Below are 20,434 nucleotides of genomic sequence, written 5' to 3' on the forward strand. Positions count from 1 at the left end.
CCATGCCCACTACAGACTGAAGGCTAGTAAAGGCAAACACTTGAAGATTAATTAGAAAAGATGCCTTTGCCTACACTAGGTTAACTGAAGACATACCCACCGGGGCAGTACTTTTTGCCTGACTGACAGAGGTACAACAAAGTGTCTACAGAAAATTTTTTAGCAACAAAAGCACCTATGGTAATTAAAAAAATTGATTCTTTCCCCCCTAACAGAGTTGCATTAGAACTGACACTTGGTTCACTCATCACAGGAACCTGTAGGCACCACTTGGTCCTGTTAATCCAACACAGCCTAGCAGACAGAGTACTGATCTACAGTAATCTACCAATGGAGAATTCACACTTCTCTATCTTTGTCCATCTTCCCAATTAAAAACAAATCCCATAGAACCTAAAAGAAAACAGGATATAATGACTTTCTCCCCATCCTGGAAATGAGTCTAAACTATATGTACACACTGCAAACTTATGCTAAGGGTCTTGTTAAATTCAGTATTTCATTAGGAAGGTTTTCATGAAACACATTAATTTATCTTTAGTTAACACTAAGGGTATTAAGTTTCTGCTTTCAGTCAGAAACTGAAGAAATTAATGGGAAAATTAATGTATCAAATCTCATCTTTTAATATACACACACAGTATTAAAGGCCAAATTCTCTCTGTTGGTAGATTCAGAGTGAAAATCTGCCAGAAAATAAAATGTAATAGAACAGACCATACACAACCCTTGCTCAGAAGGGCAGAAATCTAATTAGGTACTGTCCCAGGAATCTCGACTGGATGACTTCTTGTAAAGCTGTTTGTTGGTTGCTGTAGCCCCAGGAGAGAGGAATTGTGAATTCTTAGGATCAACTGCCTACAGAGGCTCAAACTATGTTCCCATATACCATAGCAGATCAATGGAGCAATTTTTGCTTCAGATTATCAGGCAAGTTTGATTTTACTTCAAAGATGCTACTATAGTACAGTGCAACAACCTCTACAATGTAATATAGATATTGGTACAATGCATTTTATGTATTCTTATTGATAACTGCTACATAAATTCTTATTAAATATGAATCCATATGAAAGCCAGTTCTCAAAACACATGAGAGTTTCCTTTTCCTGTCTAACTGTAAGTCAGACTTCTACTACAAGCAGTTAAATGAGTTAAGTAGTTCTTCCTGTGGTTTGGCAGATACATGTATAAGAAAAGTAAAACTTTACATGTTTACTTTTAATTTCATTTTTCTTTTTCTTTTTTTTTTTTTTGGTAGAGAAAAAAAACCACCTAAAAAGCAGAAGTCAAGCATTTTAAGTTTTCAGTGAGAAGGCCCATGCACTTAGGCTACTGCTGAAAAGGATACATATTAGGAACTGTATGTTTATTGTAATACGGGATTCTGCTGGGGTTCAGGCTAAATCAAGAACCAGTCCCAAGTGGTCATATTGCTTCTAGTCCTGAGCTGGATCAGGCACAGCTTGTTATCTGAACAATATTTCAGACTATGAATCACCTTTGTGCCAAATTTCTGTACTGGTTTGTACTGATGCTTTCCCTACCCAAATCCTTCTGACAGCAACCAAACTCATTCATCCCTACGCTCCTGATGCACTGACAAGGGTAGCAGCAGCTAATGACCACATGCTGCCTCAACAGCTGCTCACACTCGCCAGGGAGAGAATTCATTGCTTCCTCAAGAATGCACTAATCTCGTGAAAAGCATCTTTTTGCAAATCTCAACCATTTAAACTTGAGATAGGGTGGAAACATTCCTATCGTTGTGTTGAAAGTACTTAGAACTGCTGAAAATTTCTCAGCAGAACTGCTTTTTATTGGATGACATAGCTTTATCAATTTACCAACATTTCACAGGAACCCAAAGATTTCGATAATATTTTGACAAGATTTACATTTAGAAAAAGGCATGAAAAGATCCATTTACACTATTAATTGCTTCCACATTATGTCTAGAGTATTTCAACATTGACGCAAAATGCTCCTGAGTTCATAATGTTCAAATGTTCAGAAATTCTGCTCTCCAGAAAGCTTTCGTTTCCACTTGGAATAAAATCAGAGCAAAACCTGTAATTGTCTATTTTTTTTCCATGGGAATTTCTAACCATCCAAAAATAAAAAGCACCTGTGTTCTTTTGATCTGCTTTCTGAGCTGCAGAACATGTTTGTTTCATATTTCTAATGCTTTAGGTTTAGTTAGGTTACAAGAATAGAAGCGGAGAAAAGGCAGTAGAGGGGTCATGGTAAAAGAGCATGTAGATAAGGAAGATCCACACACGTAGGGAACTGTGACTCTGTATCTTCATTAATTTCTGATTCTCCTGAACATCCTGGCTGATACATACTTGTAGGATAGTTTATGTTGAAAGGGACCTCCTAGGATCACTTAGGCCAGTTCTCATCTTCTGAAGAATTCTGTTTTTGAGGGAAGATACTTAGCTTAAGCCAATTTTGGCAACTGGAGTATGGCAAAATACCAGAAACTTTTTGCTGAGAGAGAGGAGAGATAAAACACAGCCTGGTTGTCTACCAATATCCTTTCCCACTCTGTTTCCATTTTAACAATTCACTAATTTGTAGATGTTTCATAAGAACCTAAAGATTCTAACAAATTACTCAAACAAAAAGGCCCCTGCCCCAAGGAAGAAAAAGGAAAATGAGGCTTAAAATGACATAAAAGTATGTACTGAAAACAATTAACTGAGTTTTTCTCTTCAAGACTCCCCAAAGGCTTCATCACTTTGTGTTGCTTCAGAAAAATGCATCTCAAAATCAGTACACTGCATGTAAATTAAAATAGTTACTGATATTGTTAACTATACTCCATTGCCACACCTCAGAATGTCTGTCATCAGGTTGATTAACTAACATATATTTGTATTCATACAAATTATTATCTCTAGTTTCATATAATTTTGAAGCTTACATAAGCTAATATAAATGCATGCACATTTAAGACTTTTTTTTGATAGAGGCTAGAATTACTTTGCAATTATGAATATCGATAACTAATTAAAATTGCATTATTTATCCATTGTGCTGAGGAAAAATAAATCACCCATTTGTGTATCTGTAAATATCCAACAAATTCTGTAGCTTCAAATGAAATAGCTTGTTTTATTTATAGGAATATGTCATTACAGTGTAATATTTAAAAGAAATGTATGCACATGTACATACATACACACATACCTGATTTAAAAGCAGTAGCTTCTCTTTCCTTTAAAGTTCTGGATGCCATTAGCTGAGGTAAACAACTGCTTTCCCATGTATTTTCTGCAGCTACTAGCTGTAAAATATGATAGTATTACCTGTAATTTTTAGAATTAAACAGGAATGCTATAGCTTTTTGAGACATTCAAACTTTAAAAAACTTCTAAACTTGAAAGATTTTATCTAATATTTAAAATATATTTATTACCAATTCTTGACAAAGCAGAATTCAATTAACCAGCTGCTTACCTTATTTTTGGATGCCTGTGGCCTGCAGCAATAAAGGAAAAAAGAATAAATTAAACAACCTAGTGGCAACATTCTTCATAATAAATGCAAGTGAAATCTTAGAAACTTTTGCTCTGCTCTAAAATTAGCACAGAACTTTTCTTCCATTGAAAGTGTCAGCCTGCTAGCATACCTTCAAGCACAGATCTGTGCTTGCATGAATATTATCAGAAGACCAATTAGCCCTAATATTGTTCCACCTAAATGAGAAAGCTGTCAGAAGGAAATTCACTGCAACATATCAAGAAATGTACATTCCTGTAAAAAGTTATGCCCAGAAGAAACTCTACCAACTTAAAAAAATCATAAAAGAACTTGATATCTACTACTATTTAAAATAGGGATCACTGTAAAAGAGATTGAGGAATGAAAAGTCCTCCCCAAAAAAACTATCTCCCCTCTCCACAGACTGGGACATTTTCTGGGTTCTGTAAGGTGCAGCAGCTCCCACTGACTCCATTCAGATTCACAGGTGAATCAATGCTGCTCACAGTCAGGGTAGACTTTGCCAGCTGGATACAGATTCATGCACAATGTGATTTATCACACACAATCTGCCTTGGAATCTTTCATACAGCAATGAAGATAAAATGTGGAGCATTTTATTTAAAGCTACTGAAAAAAAAATTAGAGAGAGAAGGGAAGAGTACTGATGTTCATACTGTCTAACAAAAACTTAAAAACGTTACATTGCCTTTTAAATTTTACCATTTAAAATTCAAATAAAGGACACTCAAAACTATCTTTAAAGAGCAAACATGTCCAGTATGTAGCTACAAAACTTGAGTATCAGAAAAATTTACATTACTTTCAATTAAAAAAGCAAAATGCTCACATTTTCCAAGACCTGCATGCTATTCATTAAAGTGTAATTTCAATTAAAAAGTAAAATGAGTTTAAAGCTTAGGAAAAACCCTCTATATGAAACAATAAAAGCAAATAGGCTTTTGCCTTGAGAGTTTGAAAGAGTAACAGTATTACATATAGAGCACTGATCATGGAAAATGAACACAAGCCTTAATTTTTATCAAATTGCAGGGTTTCTCAGAGCAGGGAATGACATTTCAAAACTGAAATGAAGGAGAAAGCAGAGTTATTCTCGACAAGGTGACAACCCAGGTGACAACAGGGAGGTGCTGCTTGTTGCAGCACATAAATCACAGCAGACCTGAGTCTCAGCCTTTCTGTGGGCTCACCAGGTCGTGTGCAGGGAAATGTGGGCTGGGGCAGCCGCAGGCGCTCACTGCAACCTCTCAGCAGCAGCAAACCTGCAGCTCCAGTGCCACACCTGCCCCCTGTCCTGTGGGAATGCAGGAAAACCTCTCCAGGGGCTCCCTCCCAAAGGCATTCAGAATACACATGAAAAATCCCTACATGGATTCTGGGAATCAGCGGGGGTGTTTTCAAACTTTGGTACCATCACCCAGAAGAAAAAAATTGACAGCCAAATCTTTATGAGCAACAGGAGCATTTTGGCTTTTGTTATATCCATATTGACTAAGCCAATGCAAATGTACTAGAGAAAGTTCTCTCTCCCCATCTAATTGAGAGCATCTTGCCTGTCACAGGCAGGCCTTTTCACAGCCTTTGAATGTAGTTTCCTTACTGCTGTTGGTTGATCATTTTTCAGTGGCAGCTTGTATGATTTTTTCCATCTGTGCATTAAAATCAATGTCGGGACAGTAGGACATTCATACATGAAGGAACAGATCTCCTCCTACCTGCTGGGTACAATCCCATACGTGTTACTACCCAGAAAAGCACCCTAGGCACTGCCCACAAGTTTGTTGTACTGTGATACAACTGATTCTGGAGGCTGATGGATCAGGCAAAGCAGCTACCAACTGAGATTTCACTGTTCAGAACACTGTCATGCAAGGAAAGTACAGAATTACTGCTTCATGTAAATGCAGCTGATATGAAATTAATAGAAGGTAACAAGAACTACTTTAAGCATTAAGGAATTGTCCTAAAATGTGGAAATTTGGGAGAAAAAGCCTATAGGGTACGTATGGGTGCTGAAGTGTGAGATGCTGGACACTTGCATTTTGAAACAATGAGTAAACCAATAGGTATTAAACATGAATACGATCATTAGTTCTACAGTATCTCTCTTCCTAAATTAACACTATTCAGTATTTCCTTTGGTTGAAATAATAAAACTCAAAACTCCAGTTCTGGAAAACCGATGATTTGCTAAAACGAGTTCAGACTTAGTCTTCATGAATTCTTCAAACAACATTAAAACAATATGAAAACTGATGGTAAAAATATTTTAGTTACATATCAGAAGGAACTACCACTTTATAACCAAATTCAAGTCAGTGATGCAACTTTTATTTTGACACTGATTATTTTAAAATACCCATAATGGCAAGGAGACAACAGCTGCAGTAACATATTAGTTTGAGGAGTAATAATACCTTCTTATACTTACTGTTGATGAGAGGAGCAAACTCTAGTAAGCTTTTCCAATTCTTGGCCACTCAGTTCTTTATCTGAATTCCTCAGTGTTGTAACTGGACTGGGAACTGCTGTTTTCCATTTTCTTTCTACATTAAATCAAAATATTTTTTACTCAAGATACTATAAAAGTAGCTTAACATAAAACAAATAGATGAAACTAATTAATGGAGAAATATTGACAACTTTTCTGTGTATGTTCTACAGTCTTGTTTCAGACTATGTAGAACAGCATCCTATTCTCTCAGAAGACACTTTACTTTCATCACATCACACCCACCAATCCTAACCCAAAAATGAGCTTGAAAAAATTGAGGATCAAAATCTTGATTAACAGAATAATGAATTACAAACTATTTCCACATTTATAACTAAATGTGTGCAAACAAATCCAAAGCAGGAATACTCTTCTTGTAACAAGCTCAGAGAAATTCTGATATAAATGCCGCTCTTGCTATGTAACTTTTTTATCCTGGAAATGTATTATTTAGAAATACAAACTAAAGTCTTTCTTCTACCATATTAGTTTATCTGGTACTCACCCCACTGTTCCTGTATGGAAGACAGATTTGCAAGCAGCTGCTCATGATAAAGTCGTTCAAGCTGAATGAACTTAATGGCCTTCTCATCTGAATGGAAGGTTAAAGGCAAATGCACATATATGTGGACATGGCATGACTTACTTATAAATGGCATCATGTTTGCAAGGGAAGTACTTACACACTTGAAATTTGAAATAAGTGAATCAAAATGAATAATGGCTAGCATCCCAATTTCTGTGCAAGAAAGAAAAAACAGCAGACATGAAAACGGCAGGCAAGAAGTAACATAAGTTGAGAAACATTCAAAAAATGAAAATCCTATTCTTTTCAGCAGGTACCTCTTCCCACGTGCCTGAAGCACAACAAAAGATTTTTCTTGAGAATAAATGACCGAGATGTTATTATGCTGAAAACTTTACAAAAAAAATTAAATCTCTGGGAAACAAAAAGCAAAATAATGACACAAATACCAGCACATATCTTGCAAGAAATACAATTACATGCCAATAACCATGACTAACTGAAAATATGACTCCTTTCTATGAACAGTTGGAGACAGTATTAAAACAATTGATCCAACTTCAACTTTTGAAAAATACCTTCCCCCCTTTTCAACCATTGTATGCAACACTGTTGGACTGCTAAGTTTACCTTTTGTCTTCCTGAAGATTCTGTTCGCTTTTCTTTTATATGAACAATTCCTTCCCCATGCTTAGGGTTATCAATATATTCACAAAAGTATACTGATAGCCACATATTTTACTATAGTCAGGATAATGCTATTTCCACTAAGCCTGACTTGTTAGTTGTGCTGTTTGAAGCTGTTTTACCAGCTATTTGAAATGTAATTCTACAATACAATGAGGATGGAAGTACAGCGAATGAGGTTCTTAGTAATACAGAAAACCCACTTTCCATTATTCATGCTAATTAAAACACTGGAGTAATTATTACAAAAACACAACCAGTACTTGTTATTCTGGTTAGCCGCATACAACAGCATGGCTTATGAACAACAATATTAATGGAAAGAATATCCCCTGTCTTCAGGAAATCTGTTATTAAAAACAGAATTACAGATCACAGAGAGAGCCTTAGAGGATCAATGCAACAAACTCTGAATTATTTTTAATATGAGTTTCCACACTGGATGAATTAAAATGTCTGTCATGGATAATTAATACAGTGCAACATGATCAAGTAAGTTCTTTATTAACCTCAGGAAACTGATGGCTGGAGGTACAGTGGAGATATCCTTCATAAATATGTATTATATAGCGGTGTTGAATTCCACACATCAGGTGTACATTGCATTAAAAAATATTTCCTTTGATCATCTTTAAATAGAATGCCTTTCAATTAAAGCAACTCCAATGAAAGATGAACTGTTTCTACCATGCCATTTATATTTTAAATTTACTGTATCCCCCCCTGCATCAGAACTTACTACAGCATTTTTCCATGCCTTTAATTTGTGCTGTGCAATTCACATTTTCTGATGGACACTTTTAAATTAGGAGGACCAAAACGAAAGTGCAGTCCTCTAAAACAGTGATGGATATTTCATTTTATATGTTGCTTTTATAACATTGCAACTGTTAGTTCTCTGGTTTTATCTACATGCTAACCTAATTTGTTTAGGTTTCTTATGCCTTGTTACTTACCATGCTAAACAATTGCCTATTTGTTTGTACAAATTACAAAATAAAGAAATAATCTGTATGCACAAATTCTGCAATATATGATGCATCCTAGTGAATCACATATGCCTTAAGGGCTTACCACTGGCATCTTCTTTTTATAATCTGATCACTTTCCCTTTGAAGCAAAGAGGAAATCCCAGTCCACCTTTTCTAAAATTCTAACTTAACTTTGAGGTTTAATATTATCATTCTCTCACACAATTACTGAAATATATCAGAATAATTACCAGCAGTTCAACTATTACAATTTTTTGACCAAACTTACTTGCATTATCTAGGAACAAATCAAAATAAACTGGACTACTAAACTGTTCCCAGAAGCAATTACCCATATTTTCCTACAACAATTTCTCAAACTACCTTGATATCATTTTGACTAATTAGCATTTGTCGAACACCATTTTGCAATTGTTTGCAGGTTGCTGAGCTCAGTTCCATGTGTTTGGTATTTTTATTCCAATCTAGACATTTTTAGTACATATTCCAATCAACTCTTGTGCCAATTTTATCATTACTATAAGTACCCTATTTGATATAATACATATCCTATCTCTAAATTGGACATTTTCCCAGTTACTAATATTTAGAATAGAAGTTATCTCATAAAAACAAAAGTGATTTGAAAATATTTTCTTACGTCCTTGCTTATGTCCAGCTACTAATGATTGTACCAGTACAGCTGTTGGAAGTGAATTTATCCCTTAACTCACATTCCAGTTGTTTGATTAAGGAGGATTTGCTAGCATATTGTGTATTCACTCATGGGTAAATTATGGTCCTTCACTTCCTTATAACCCTGACCCAGCAGATGTGAGTTAACAGCAAAGCACACCACATTATTTTAATTTTAAACAATTATTTTAAACAATTTCTGCAAGTAAAAGGATACATTCCTCCTCTTGAAAATAGGTCTCAGCTATCTGCAAAAGTGAAAAAAAAAATTAAGAATCTATGATTTTCATGACAGTGGTAAGGATGTGATATAAACTTTTTATCATAGCTTTAAACATCTAGTTTGCAGGTTCCTATTTTGTTGGGGTAAAATACGAATGTTCTGACAAAATACATGTATTCCTATTCTAGGAAAAAGGTTTTAAAAGCATATCAAAGACCACAGAAATAGTAAGTCCTCTCACACAAAACAGATTTGATTTTGTGTAAGAATTACACAAAACAGAAAACCTTAGTAGGGTTTTATGCTCCTACAACTATAAAAATTATTTCAGAAACATTTTTAGTTATCTTAATAGAAAGCTTTAAAATGATCTACAACAGAAGTACTATTTTTACTGATACCAGTTCAAAAGTTTGAATTCTGTGCCTGACCAATGTTTCCTTATGTTTGATCAAATTAATATAATTGCTGTGCTCTCCTGAGCAATACATTGCAATGTGTTAAAATAGAAATGGAAGTTTCCTGACTGATGAGAAAAGAACAGTCTTTTGTCTCCCTGTAGACAAAAAATATTTGAGAATTGCAACAATAACTTATTTGTGCTTGTTACAAAACTGTGCAGGCTTTCCTAAAAAGCTGAGGAATACTAACATCATTGTTTGTAAATGCGATGAAATACAAAAGATATAAACCTCACAGAGCTGTACACTACCAGTGACCTTTACAAGCAGCAAGTAATCAGTCCTCGGGGACAGCAAATTTTGGCAGTCTTCCTGTTTGCCATGCATGGTGAGGCAAGGGCAGAGCTTGCAAAATGTGTCCAGGACTGCAGGTACGCTGATACCAGAACATTCAGGTTGAGGCACCTCACAGATGATTCCCCAATGACTTCTGTGGGAGCACTCAAAAATTCAGTTTCAAGATCTTGGGGATATATCAATTAAAGTAGTTATAATATAGAGGGCTTAAATAAGCACTTTTGTAGAAGTCTGAAGATGATTGCTCAAAAAAGACAGCAACTTGATAGGAGTCTAGATTACAAATATTATTTCCTGGCTCTGAGCCTTACTGCTAACCACTAGACCATTCTGAGCCCAGTACCTCCGAAAGAGAATGGCTAAGTGACTTCTAATGGTCTTTATCTACACATTTTGTCTGCTGTCCACAATAGCCTCCTAAGAATTGTTGGAGCTGTCAAAGCTCTACCTCTGTTTTATATAAAAATACCTCTTAGAAAAAGCTGTAAACAAATCAAATTAATCCCATTCAAGACAGGCAAAAAAATTACATCCAATTTTAATTAGAAGTTGACTCTTAGAACAACTCTTATTATCCAAGAGTCTTTAAATCTTCAATACAGGCTTCCCACAAACACCATGGATAGTTAGTACTCCAGAACATGTGACACAGCTCTTATTTTATGCTGAAATTTGTCATAGAGAATAGAAAAAGGATGTTGTAGAAGAGTATTTAATAGACTTGGTTTAATGTTACTGTCAGGCTGTATTAGCAATCTGAAAAAAAAAGTCTGAAGATGACAGGTTAATTCACTAGAAAGGGAAAAAAATTCTTAATAGACTCACTTTACAGGAATGTTAAAACTTAAAATCCTCCCCTCTCCCATCCTCTATTAAAAAAACAGGTTACGAGCCTTGTAAATTCTATCAGCTTTCTTTCAAACGCTCCATTCAAAATGCTTGATAATTTTTAGGAAAAAAAAAATAGTGTTTAAATACATATTTCAATCTGAATATGCAGATTTTGTTCTCCGTTCTGTCACAGATCCTGTATGACTCTCAAAAGGTTCTTCCCCTTAGGGTTTGGCTTCCTCATCTAAAAAGCAACACATTTCACCTCCATCATGTGCAATTGATCCCCTTGATGTTTGTAAAGCATTTTAAGTTTTTGCCCTATCTTGTTTTCCAAAAATGACCTTTGTACCGACTCATGAAAAACCACCAAATTTGATGAGGTTAAAAGCAAAAATTGTTAACCCTAAAGCTAAGCTTCTCATAAGTTAAGGAACAGTATCAAATATCTTCACTCAAGCATGGATTAGAAAAAATAATTTAAAATTCTATGTCCAATGTAGATTATCTATAATGGGCAATCCTAAAGAGAAACCTCTTTCTCCCCTACAATTGCTTTTTTGTATCAAAGAAGAAGAATGCAGAAATGTCATTGCAATTCAGAAATTCAAAATATCTTCCAAACCAGAGACAATGCAGCTAAGTCAAATCAGACAGGTATAATATCTACATATGGCCCATATTAGACATCACAGCCAAGCAAAAGGTCTTGTAGTCTGCTGTTAGTCTGACACAACTAAACAACAACTGTACATTAATACTGCATCAAGTTCTATCCACATATTCATTCTGCATCATAACCTCCAGAAAAAAAAGCAACATACTGGCCAGTTTGTAAGAAAGACTGCTTTTCAAACCACAGTTTTCCCTTTGGTCTTGCAGGTGTGGCAACTGTGCTAATATAAAGGTATACACTAAGAAAATCTTGCATCTTAATATTCATGCATAAAATTTATGCTAGAAAGATGTCTGCAGCAGTAAGAACAATTCCAGACTTAAATTTTTATTCAGGTATCTGCTGTCCTGTAACTATACCACTGTCTTACAAACCTTATTCAAGGTAGATTGAAGAGTGATTTTGATAAATCTTCCTGCCAAACTAATTTCACCATTTGGGGAGTTAGAAACCCATCCTTAAGAGTTTCCTTTAACTACAGAATATACTTACAAGGCAATTTATAATTTAAGAAATATTAGAAGATCTTAGAAGAGATATTTGCCTTGACCATCTGTTATGCATCAAAGTATCCTGTCTAGATATGAGTATTGGTATAAATTGCATTTATTCATATTTTTCCTAATGAACAAAGGTCTCAAATAGAAGTAAAATTGGGTGCAGCACCCCAAAATCATAGAAAGTACCTGATGGAGACACAGGGGCAGTATCTTTGAATCCATCTGCTCAACCTCTTCACGAAGCAAAGAGAAAAGAGACTGCAATGTTTGGTTTTGGTCTTTTGGATGAAAGTTTTCCTTTACTTCAACAGCACTTTCAGCCTGAACGAAATCTGTATCTGTATTAAGAGCATTTTCATCCTGGATCGTTGTGGTTCCCACTGTAGAAATGCCTTTAAAAAGGACAAGTACTTAGGTTAGGATTCAAAAAAAATACATCAAGTTGCTTTTTTAGGAAATTTCAATATGAACATTATGAATAAAAACCTAGTATGTTACATAACATCATTGCTACACTAAATACTGGCCTTGTCAAAATTAATTGTGACAGGTCTGTCTCACTGTCAGCTCACCTACCCAACAGAACACAGTAAGATACATCAGATATATTTGTACACTTCTAAATGGGACCCTGCTTTCACTTATGGGAAAAAAAAAATCAGAACACTTAGAAAGTGTTATACAGAGTTATTAATAAGAGACCAGGATGACCTAAAAGTGCTTAGAATGCAGTTTTGCTCAAAAGGGGCAAATAGCAAGTAGGTGAGGGCAGTATGGCTGAGGTTTTCAGTTTGTCTCTTTGCTCCTGCCAAGGGCCTCAGAAAAGGAGGTGTCCTGGGGATGGACAGACACAAGGGAAGCAGGACAATTCAATGGGTTCCTGTTTTTTAGATGATAACACAGTGGCTCCTCACAGTGACAGCAGGATCTTAAAGGATAGAAAGAAGCAGATGATGCCAGTGTGGGATTCTATTGTAGGAGAGAGATGTCTAAGGGGACTTTCCTGCTGAGTGAAAAGGAAGACCCCCCACTACATAGCTGGATAGTTTCTTTGAGTGTCCAGGGAAAGAGGCAGTAGTGCTGATCTGTGTTGGTAACAATGACACAAGGATGTGTAAACTGAATTTAGATCCCAGAACTTCTAGCTGGACAGAAAACTAGGTTCTCCATGGTACATTTCCTGGCAGTTCACTGTTGCCTGTCTCCAGTTTTATAGACGTCAAAAAAACTCAGGCGTTCAGGTGGAGATATGAAAAATAATGTAAAGCATAACCGAACAAGAATATTACAGGAAAAAAAACTTTCTGGATGCAAATTCCACATTTTATTGTTAGAAATGCAAAACTTGTGTATTTTGATCATGAATATGATAGTTATGAGAAAATAATATGAGATTAACAAAGAAGTGTAGGGTAGTGGTAGTGACAGCAGCAGTGGGAGAGATCAACTACCCATATACTGACTTGATCAGTCTCTCACAAAGACCAGAGAGATTGCTCTCTGATTAATTACAGCTTCCTATAATTAATTTAATTAAAATTACAGCTTCCTATAAAACACAGAGCAACCAGAAAACTACAGCTGATTCCAACAGTTAATAAACTCATTTTTATTTCCCCACAAAACAGTGCATTTCACACACTTGCATAAGACTGAATTTAAAAACTTCCCACAATTATTTAAAACAATTTAGAGAATTTGGCCACAGAAATGTGCACAATAAACTTTTAATAAACTCAAATTATAATGAGTATTGGTCCCCAGCTACACCCATTTTCTGAAATCATGTTATCATTTGAAAGATGGACAGCTGAGGGCACTGTTTCAAGTATCTTTATGTCCTCAGCGTGGGCACTCTGTTTCAGACCCCTCTGTTTTCATCGCCTCTGAAACCCAATAGTGATGATTCAGGTTTAAGATTTAGGACCTAAGAAAGGTGTTAGCTTGTCCATGGAATGCTCCACCATACTGATTATTTTAAAGTCTTTATTTAGTAAACTATCCAGGTTAGGACTACTAATAATCTCTGTGGGTGGCTATTTCCACAGGGCTTACTGCCAGAAAAAATATGGGTGTAACTTAACATTGCTTTTTCAAAATTAAGGCACATGTCTGATCTTCCGGTATTTATTTGGGTTTCCTGAGGGCCAAAAGCAACAAGAGACACAACTGGATGCAAGATACAAACCAGGAAATACTTCTTGAGATGGAATTAAGGCTGTCTTTAAAAATACAGCTTCCTGTTTAGCACATTATCATGAAACCAGAAAAGAGGGTCCTCATGTTCTGGCAAACCATTTCTCTCAGAAAAACAAACAAAGAAACAAAAAGTCACTTCAAGCTGCACTTTTTTAAGCAGTTAATAATCACAATGTTTCAAAATATTGACTGCAACATGCTCAATAGCAACTCTCATGAAAAACCTTCATTTTAATGTTTTCATGATACTGTTGCTAACACAGTTCATAAACTGCATTATTATTTGTACATATGGTTGAACTGTCACTCGGAATTAAAACCTGCCCTCAAATTTCTTCCCTGATTTTGAAAGTGAGGCCTCACAGTTATGTGCATTAATTTTAACTTGTTTGATTTTCAACACAACCCAAGATAGTATTTGTGCCTTAGTAGCACTAAAACAAAGAACGTTTATTGTAACACTTAGTAATGCTATTTCACCATAAAGATGTGATGGGCTAGGATCTCTATTCATTTTTTTCCCCCCATTCTTGAAAACAGTGCTCTATTTTTTCCAGGAATCAATCAATCTTACTGTCCAAAGCAGATGGATTTTTTTTTTCTCTAGATACAGGTATCATACATATATTTCTAATTTTTTTAATAAGGAAGGATTAAATTTTTTTCACGTTATAAAGCAATGATATTTACTTCACCCTAGCATGGGACAAAGCCTTTATGAAAATGTGTGCAAAAAGACACAGAAGGCATCAGTGGCCAGAGCACTCAGCAGGTCCACGGCAAAGAGCCAGGCTCGAGTTTTTCCTCTGCCAGACTCCCAAATGTTTCAAGTGACCACTTCTACACCCAGATGGGTGTGCCAATATTTCCTAAGAAATGGAGAGAAGCAAACTTTCTCTCCATTTCCCAAACAGCTCACAGAAGCAGCCCCATATTTGCCTAAAAAAGATCAAATGTTGACACACTTTTTGAATAAAATCCCACATTTTTTCAGTATGTCTCAGGTTTTTTTCTTTTTCAGTACTGCAACTATATGAAATTAAGATGCTCTTTGTTACCCACCTGAGGATGAATCCAAGGTGCAAGCCTGAGTGATTTGCTATCAAAATAAAATGATGGATGTTGCCCTCTGTTTTTTATATGAATTTGAATTTTCATATTCAGTAGCACTAGCTTAAGTCACCAGTGACAGAAGTGTCTAGTACAGAAAACATATGGCAATCTCTTTTTTTAAACATTCTTTGGTACCCAATACAGAAAGCTGTTTCAGACTGATTCATTCAAGAACTACTGAGGAAAAAAGAAAAAAGACCAGCAAGTATTTAAAAACTATTCATTTTTAAAAGAAGAGATTTTGAGATAAATGTGTTGGTGGTAAAGATATAACTTCAAATGAGCAAGCTCAAAATCTTGTTTAGTTTGGTACAGAACCCTAAATTAAATAACATTGCTTGAATTTTCATGTAATTTGACTATCTTATATTAATATATTTTATTTCCTTCAATTCCAGTTCCATCCCAAACACTTTGTTCCTTCGTCCACCTTCAAGCTGCTATAAGAAATAAGTGGAATAATTTACAGAAAAAGCATATGTTGCAGAATTTAACTTGGGGAAAAAAGACTGAGTGCAGGTTACCATGTTATACTATGTTAAGGAATCATACAATAATTTGACAATATTAAGTTATGCCAGGACAGACCTTTTGAAAAAAGATGAACTTATTTTCAGAGAATATGGATAATCTGAAGTTCATATATACAAAAATATATTGGAACAGATTAAACTTGATGAATCACTATCTCTACCACACTAAAGTTAGTGCAACTCTTTACAAGGAATAACATTATGAATAATCACCAAAGTTTAAATTCTTCAGTTAAAATGTACATGCATTCTTTGGTCACCAGTCCTCCCTAACTAGATATAATCATAGTACATTCAAAACTATGATGAGTATACAAAAGAATGTGAGAAAAAATTGGGATCTAGGAGTTATAGACTTGTCCATCCCCACTCAATTTCCCACAGCATCAAGAGGAATAAAAGGAGATGCTTCTTCCAACAATAAATAGATTAAACCATGGAACTGCTTACTCCAGGATACTGAAATGGATGCAAAAAGCAACTGTAAGTCAGGTGACAAATTCACTCTGAAGTATTACAGTCCATCAATTTCCACCTGAGGAAGTCCTGAGATTGCTGCAGATAGAGAGCAGAACACGCAAACAAATCACTACATGTTTGCCTTTGCCTTGTACTCTCACCTACAAATCCTCTGTTGGCCTCTGATGGGAAGAATATTGAACCAGAAGGATCAACAAGCAGGTACAGTGACTGTTAAACTTGCATTCCAGTCTACTGATAGGAGAAGCTAGGATAATTTCAGCTTCAACACATCCCAAGCATATACAGACAGATAATAATCCAACTTACTACTGTTTATTCTTCACAAACAACTATTTAGAAGGTTTCAGACACATTGAAAGTGCGAGTACTTGCTCTTTCTTCTAAAGTAAAAACATGTTGAGAGCGAAAGATTGCCTTCTGTAATGATGACCAATATTCTGCTGAGCAACTCACAAGTAAACAAAAATGACTAAAATGTAATTTTCCACATAAATTGCTTTAGTCACTAGCAAGAAGAGGAATATGAACAACGTGCTTTTGAAGTCAAATGTCATCCTTTCTAGAATGGCAACATTTAACAGCAATCATAACAGGAGTGCTTATAGGAGAAAAAGATTCATAAATCTCTTCCTTAGTTATGAGTCAAAGTAACTCATCCATGATTTCTCAACAGTTTAAAATAATTTTTTATAAAAATCACAACAATACATGCCATGCAAGTATTTAGTTTGATATTCCAGCTTGCTTGTGTGGTACTCTGCTAGTGCACCCACTCAGGAATCTTCCACTCTAGTTTGATTATTCTCTCCTTATCTCTGAGTTGGTATAAAGAGAAGAAAGCAAGTTTGGACCTTTATGTAGAGGATGTAGTGAGATATTCAGGAATCATTTAAAATAGCTGGTGCTGGAAATTAAATGGAAAATTACCACTAAAATAAAGACATTTGCAACATCAAGAAATAGTGACGATGTCAACTGCATTTTGTGAAAACAGAAGAAATATCACGTGAGAGTTATCGAAAAAATTACTAAATGTATATTAGCCCATAAACAATGGGAGATACAATGTAATTTTGTATTTTGATCTTCTTCTTTAACAATCAAAGTTCTTTACTAATAAAGTAACGAGTTTATTAATAAGAATTCAACAAAACTCTAAAGAGTTTTGCAGACAGGATGTTCTCTTGTGTTGTCTCCAACATTGCCAGGTTGTTCCATGAAATTTTCTGCATTTTCAGGATTCTAATTTTTGTCTTAAAACTTCAATCTACTGTGGACAGCTCATTTTGCTGTATTTCTGCACCAGTTAATTCAACAAGAATACAAACTAATGGAGAAAGAATATGAGCCAAGTTTAACTTCCAGTGTTTAGGTGAGTTTTTTTCCTTTTCTTCTTCTTATTGTGCTTCACATACCTATGTCAATATGTATGTATGACTTTTCATCAACTTCTTTTTTGTTATTCCCATCATACAGACGACTGGTTCTCAATTACTTCTGCCAATCTCATTTTAATTATATTATTATGTTATTAAAACTTAAATCTATGGGTGAAATAGATCTACTTATTAAGTGCTGAAGAAAGTTATTCGGAAAACATTCTCCCTGTAATGACGGATTTCAGAATACTCTTATCTGTACCAGAAAATATAATTTTTCTTTTCAGATTTTGCCTATTTGTACAAGATATGAAATGCAAGGCTTCCCTCCTTTCCTGTCTTTACCTATTCTATAATCCCTTAAAATAATAATAATCAGTTTTCTGATTAGGTCACAAAAATACTTGCCATTTAGGAGGAAAATTATATTTTAAAATGATTTAGTTTAAAATGCATGGTAAAAAGCACACATGAATCAGGTGTTCTTTCAAAGAAACCTGTGCATGAAACATACTGATTTTAATTAATATATACAGCACAATGACACATAAGCTTTAGAATGTATGGCAAAAACCTAATACAACACATTCTGTTACACTAAATCCTACTCCTTCAAAAAGGGAAGAAGGATTTCGAATAAGAACATGCAATAAACATTACATTTTCCTTATCCAATTCACATCCAAAATATCTAAAGAAAAAGTAACATCAAAAATTGGTAGGAACACATTTTTAAACAGTTTGTTACCCTAAACACACAACCTTGGTCTATCTGGTAAGCTTTGAAAAACATAAGTAAATTTTACAACAGCAGGGCAAGATCAAGCTATTTGGTAGTCATGACAAGATTTCAAATGTTGACATGGGATCAAGACACCAAAATGTTGCACTTGACCACGATGTTCAAACAAGTAAAACGGTAATGCCAGAATTTCTGTCCACCCTGATTTGGACACCAGCCCAGTTTCCATACTGACACTGAGTACGTCCCTCTACTTCTGTTTACTTGATGTGTTACATTTGCTACACAGCCGCTGTTTAAAATATAGAAGGTGAAAACATGTAGAGTTGAATCTGATTGAATACTAATAGCAGTTCTGGACAGAAAAAAGTAAAACAAACCAAAACCCACCAAACCTTTAGTGAAATGCTAAAAATAATTAGTACAACACCTAAAATATATTTCTTATCAGGTCACAGATTTAAACTACAGTGTTACTTCTGAAATAAACAGAACAAAAATATTTTAAATGAAGTACCTTTAGCTTTTTTATTGGAGCTTCTTTTGCTTCTTGGACTTCTTTTTCCACCTGGCTGTTTTTCTGTAATAGGCTTTTCCTCCAGCTGAGGGTCCATATGGACATTTACAGAGCTTCTCTCAGTCTCACTTTCCTTACAGCTTGGGATCCAGTCTCCACTGTCCATATTCTCATTATTATTGATGTTATCCTGTTCACCTTTATCTTGTCGTCCCATAGCAATGCTACTACTGATCAGAACTTCATTCCCATCACTGTCAAGTTGATTTTCATTTTCATCAGCTGAAGGAATCAAATGAGATGCCAAACTTTCTACCCTATAGTTAGCAGGAAGACTGTCCTTTGAGTCTATTTGCAGATCATTTGGTGGAAAGTCTCTGTCATCCATTAGAGCGTTACTTGTTGAACCACTTAATCTCCCTCCAGATATTTATAGGCCTAAAATATAAAATGGAATTAAGCATTTACAATATGTATAGTGTAACAGATAAATAATGTCAGCCAGTGCCAGCCAATAAAGACTCACATTAGCCAAGTCATACAGCTTAAAAGTGTGGGGAATTTCTTTCATTCACTGACCCACTTAAAGTCTTAGCATGGGGGATATTTACATACAAAAAAAGCCTATAAAGTTATATTTTTATCCAATTATAATTTCTAGTTACCTGGGCAAAAGCACAGCTGATCTTTACAACAGTGCTCCTGTTGTTACAGCTGAGGTAATGAGAAAACCAAAAAGATAAACAGAAGCCACCTCACGTCCCCCTTCCCCCTCCCTTTAAATCCATGGCTAAAACAAAAGCATTCTTGTCACATAAGATCATAGTTTGCCTGAAATAAAAATAAACCAGGGAGTAATAAAAGTAGAACAACTTTTAATTCTGTCAGTGATGGTATCAGATCAAACTTGCAGATAGATTAACTGTGTTATCAGAATTAGATGGAAGTAGAACTTGTTTATTGCCTCAATTGTCACATTATTTTCAAGAAAACATTCAACATGTGTTCAGTATACACAGAAGCAGATGGTTTGTTGATAAAAAACCAAAACTCCCACCTACACTCAGCAGGAGTCAATTTTCCCTTTTCGTGGAGGTGCAACTTCAATCGATGCTGCAATTAGACACATTCATGGGAACAAAAAAAAAAGAGTAACTTAGCAGAAGACCTACATGTTACCATTGTTGTATCAGCTCCTATCTTTAGCCTTTAGAAGCAGGGCAATACTGCTGTTTAATTTAGCAATCATATACCCAAAATACAGCTCCATTATGTACATCTCACTAGATTTAGCTCACGTTTGAAACAGTGAAGCCAAGAAACAGCAAGCACTCTTGTATTATAGAAGAGCTTAGGTAAGCCTCCTACAGCAGCTTCCTGTACTTTCCTTTAAATGAAAGTACATTTTAGGATACCTGTTTTCTCCAGGCTTTCTTAACTCTTGGTATACACAAGTTGAGTAAACGAAATACACACTTGGTAAATTTGCAAGATAGTCTTTCATTTTACTTGCTAGAAGAATTAAAGTTGTGGGAAAATGGAAAAAAAATCAAAAGAATAAGTAGGTTTTCCTTCATACATAGAAACATATTTCTG

General features: G+C 35.2%; 1 protein-coding gene across 3 annotated transcripts in view; it reads right to left on the minus strand.

Moving 5' to 3' along the window:
- Window positions 1–20,434, minus strand: part of CNST (consortin, connexin sorting protein) — a 49,293-nt gene that overhangs the window by 16,204 nt on the left and 12,655 nt on the right. For 2 of the 3 annotated variants that reach the window (XM_053973560.1, XM_053973559.1), the window contains 7 exons: window positions 18,839–19,276; window positions 12,059–12,264; window positions 9,102–9,132; window positions 6,510–6,596; window positions 5,942–6,056; window positions 3,466–3,487; window positions 3,196–3,292 (listed from right to left, as the gene is read on the minus strand). In XM_053973560.1, the coding sequence (XP_053829535.1) occupies window positions 3,196–3,292; window positions 3,466–3,487; window positions 5,942–6,056; window positions 6,510–6,596; window positions 9,102–9,132; window positions 12,059–12,264; window positions 18,839–19,226 (946 nt within the window). In that variant the 5' untranslated portion in view covers window positions 19,227–19,276. Of the gene's footprint in view, window positions 1–3,195; window positions 3,293–3,465; window positions 3,488–5,941; window positions 6,057–6,509; window positions 6,597–9,101; window positions 9,133–12,058; window positions 12,265–18,838; window positions 19,277–19,503; window positions 19,523–20,434 lie in introns of those variants that run through there. The other variant, XM_053973561.1, reaches the window with a different exon arrangement.

The sequence above is a fragment of the Vidua macroura genome, chromosome 3 (genome assembly GCF_024509145.1).
Source record: "Vidua macroura isolate BioBank_ID:100142 chromosome 3, ASM2450914v1, whole genome shotgun sequence".
NCBI classification, from domain to species: Eukaryota; Metazoa; Chordata; class Aves; order Passeriformes; family Viduidae; genus Vidua; species Vidua macroura.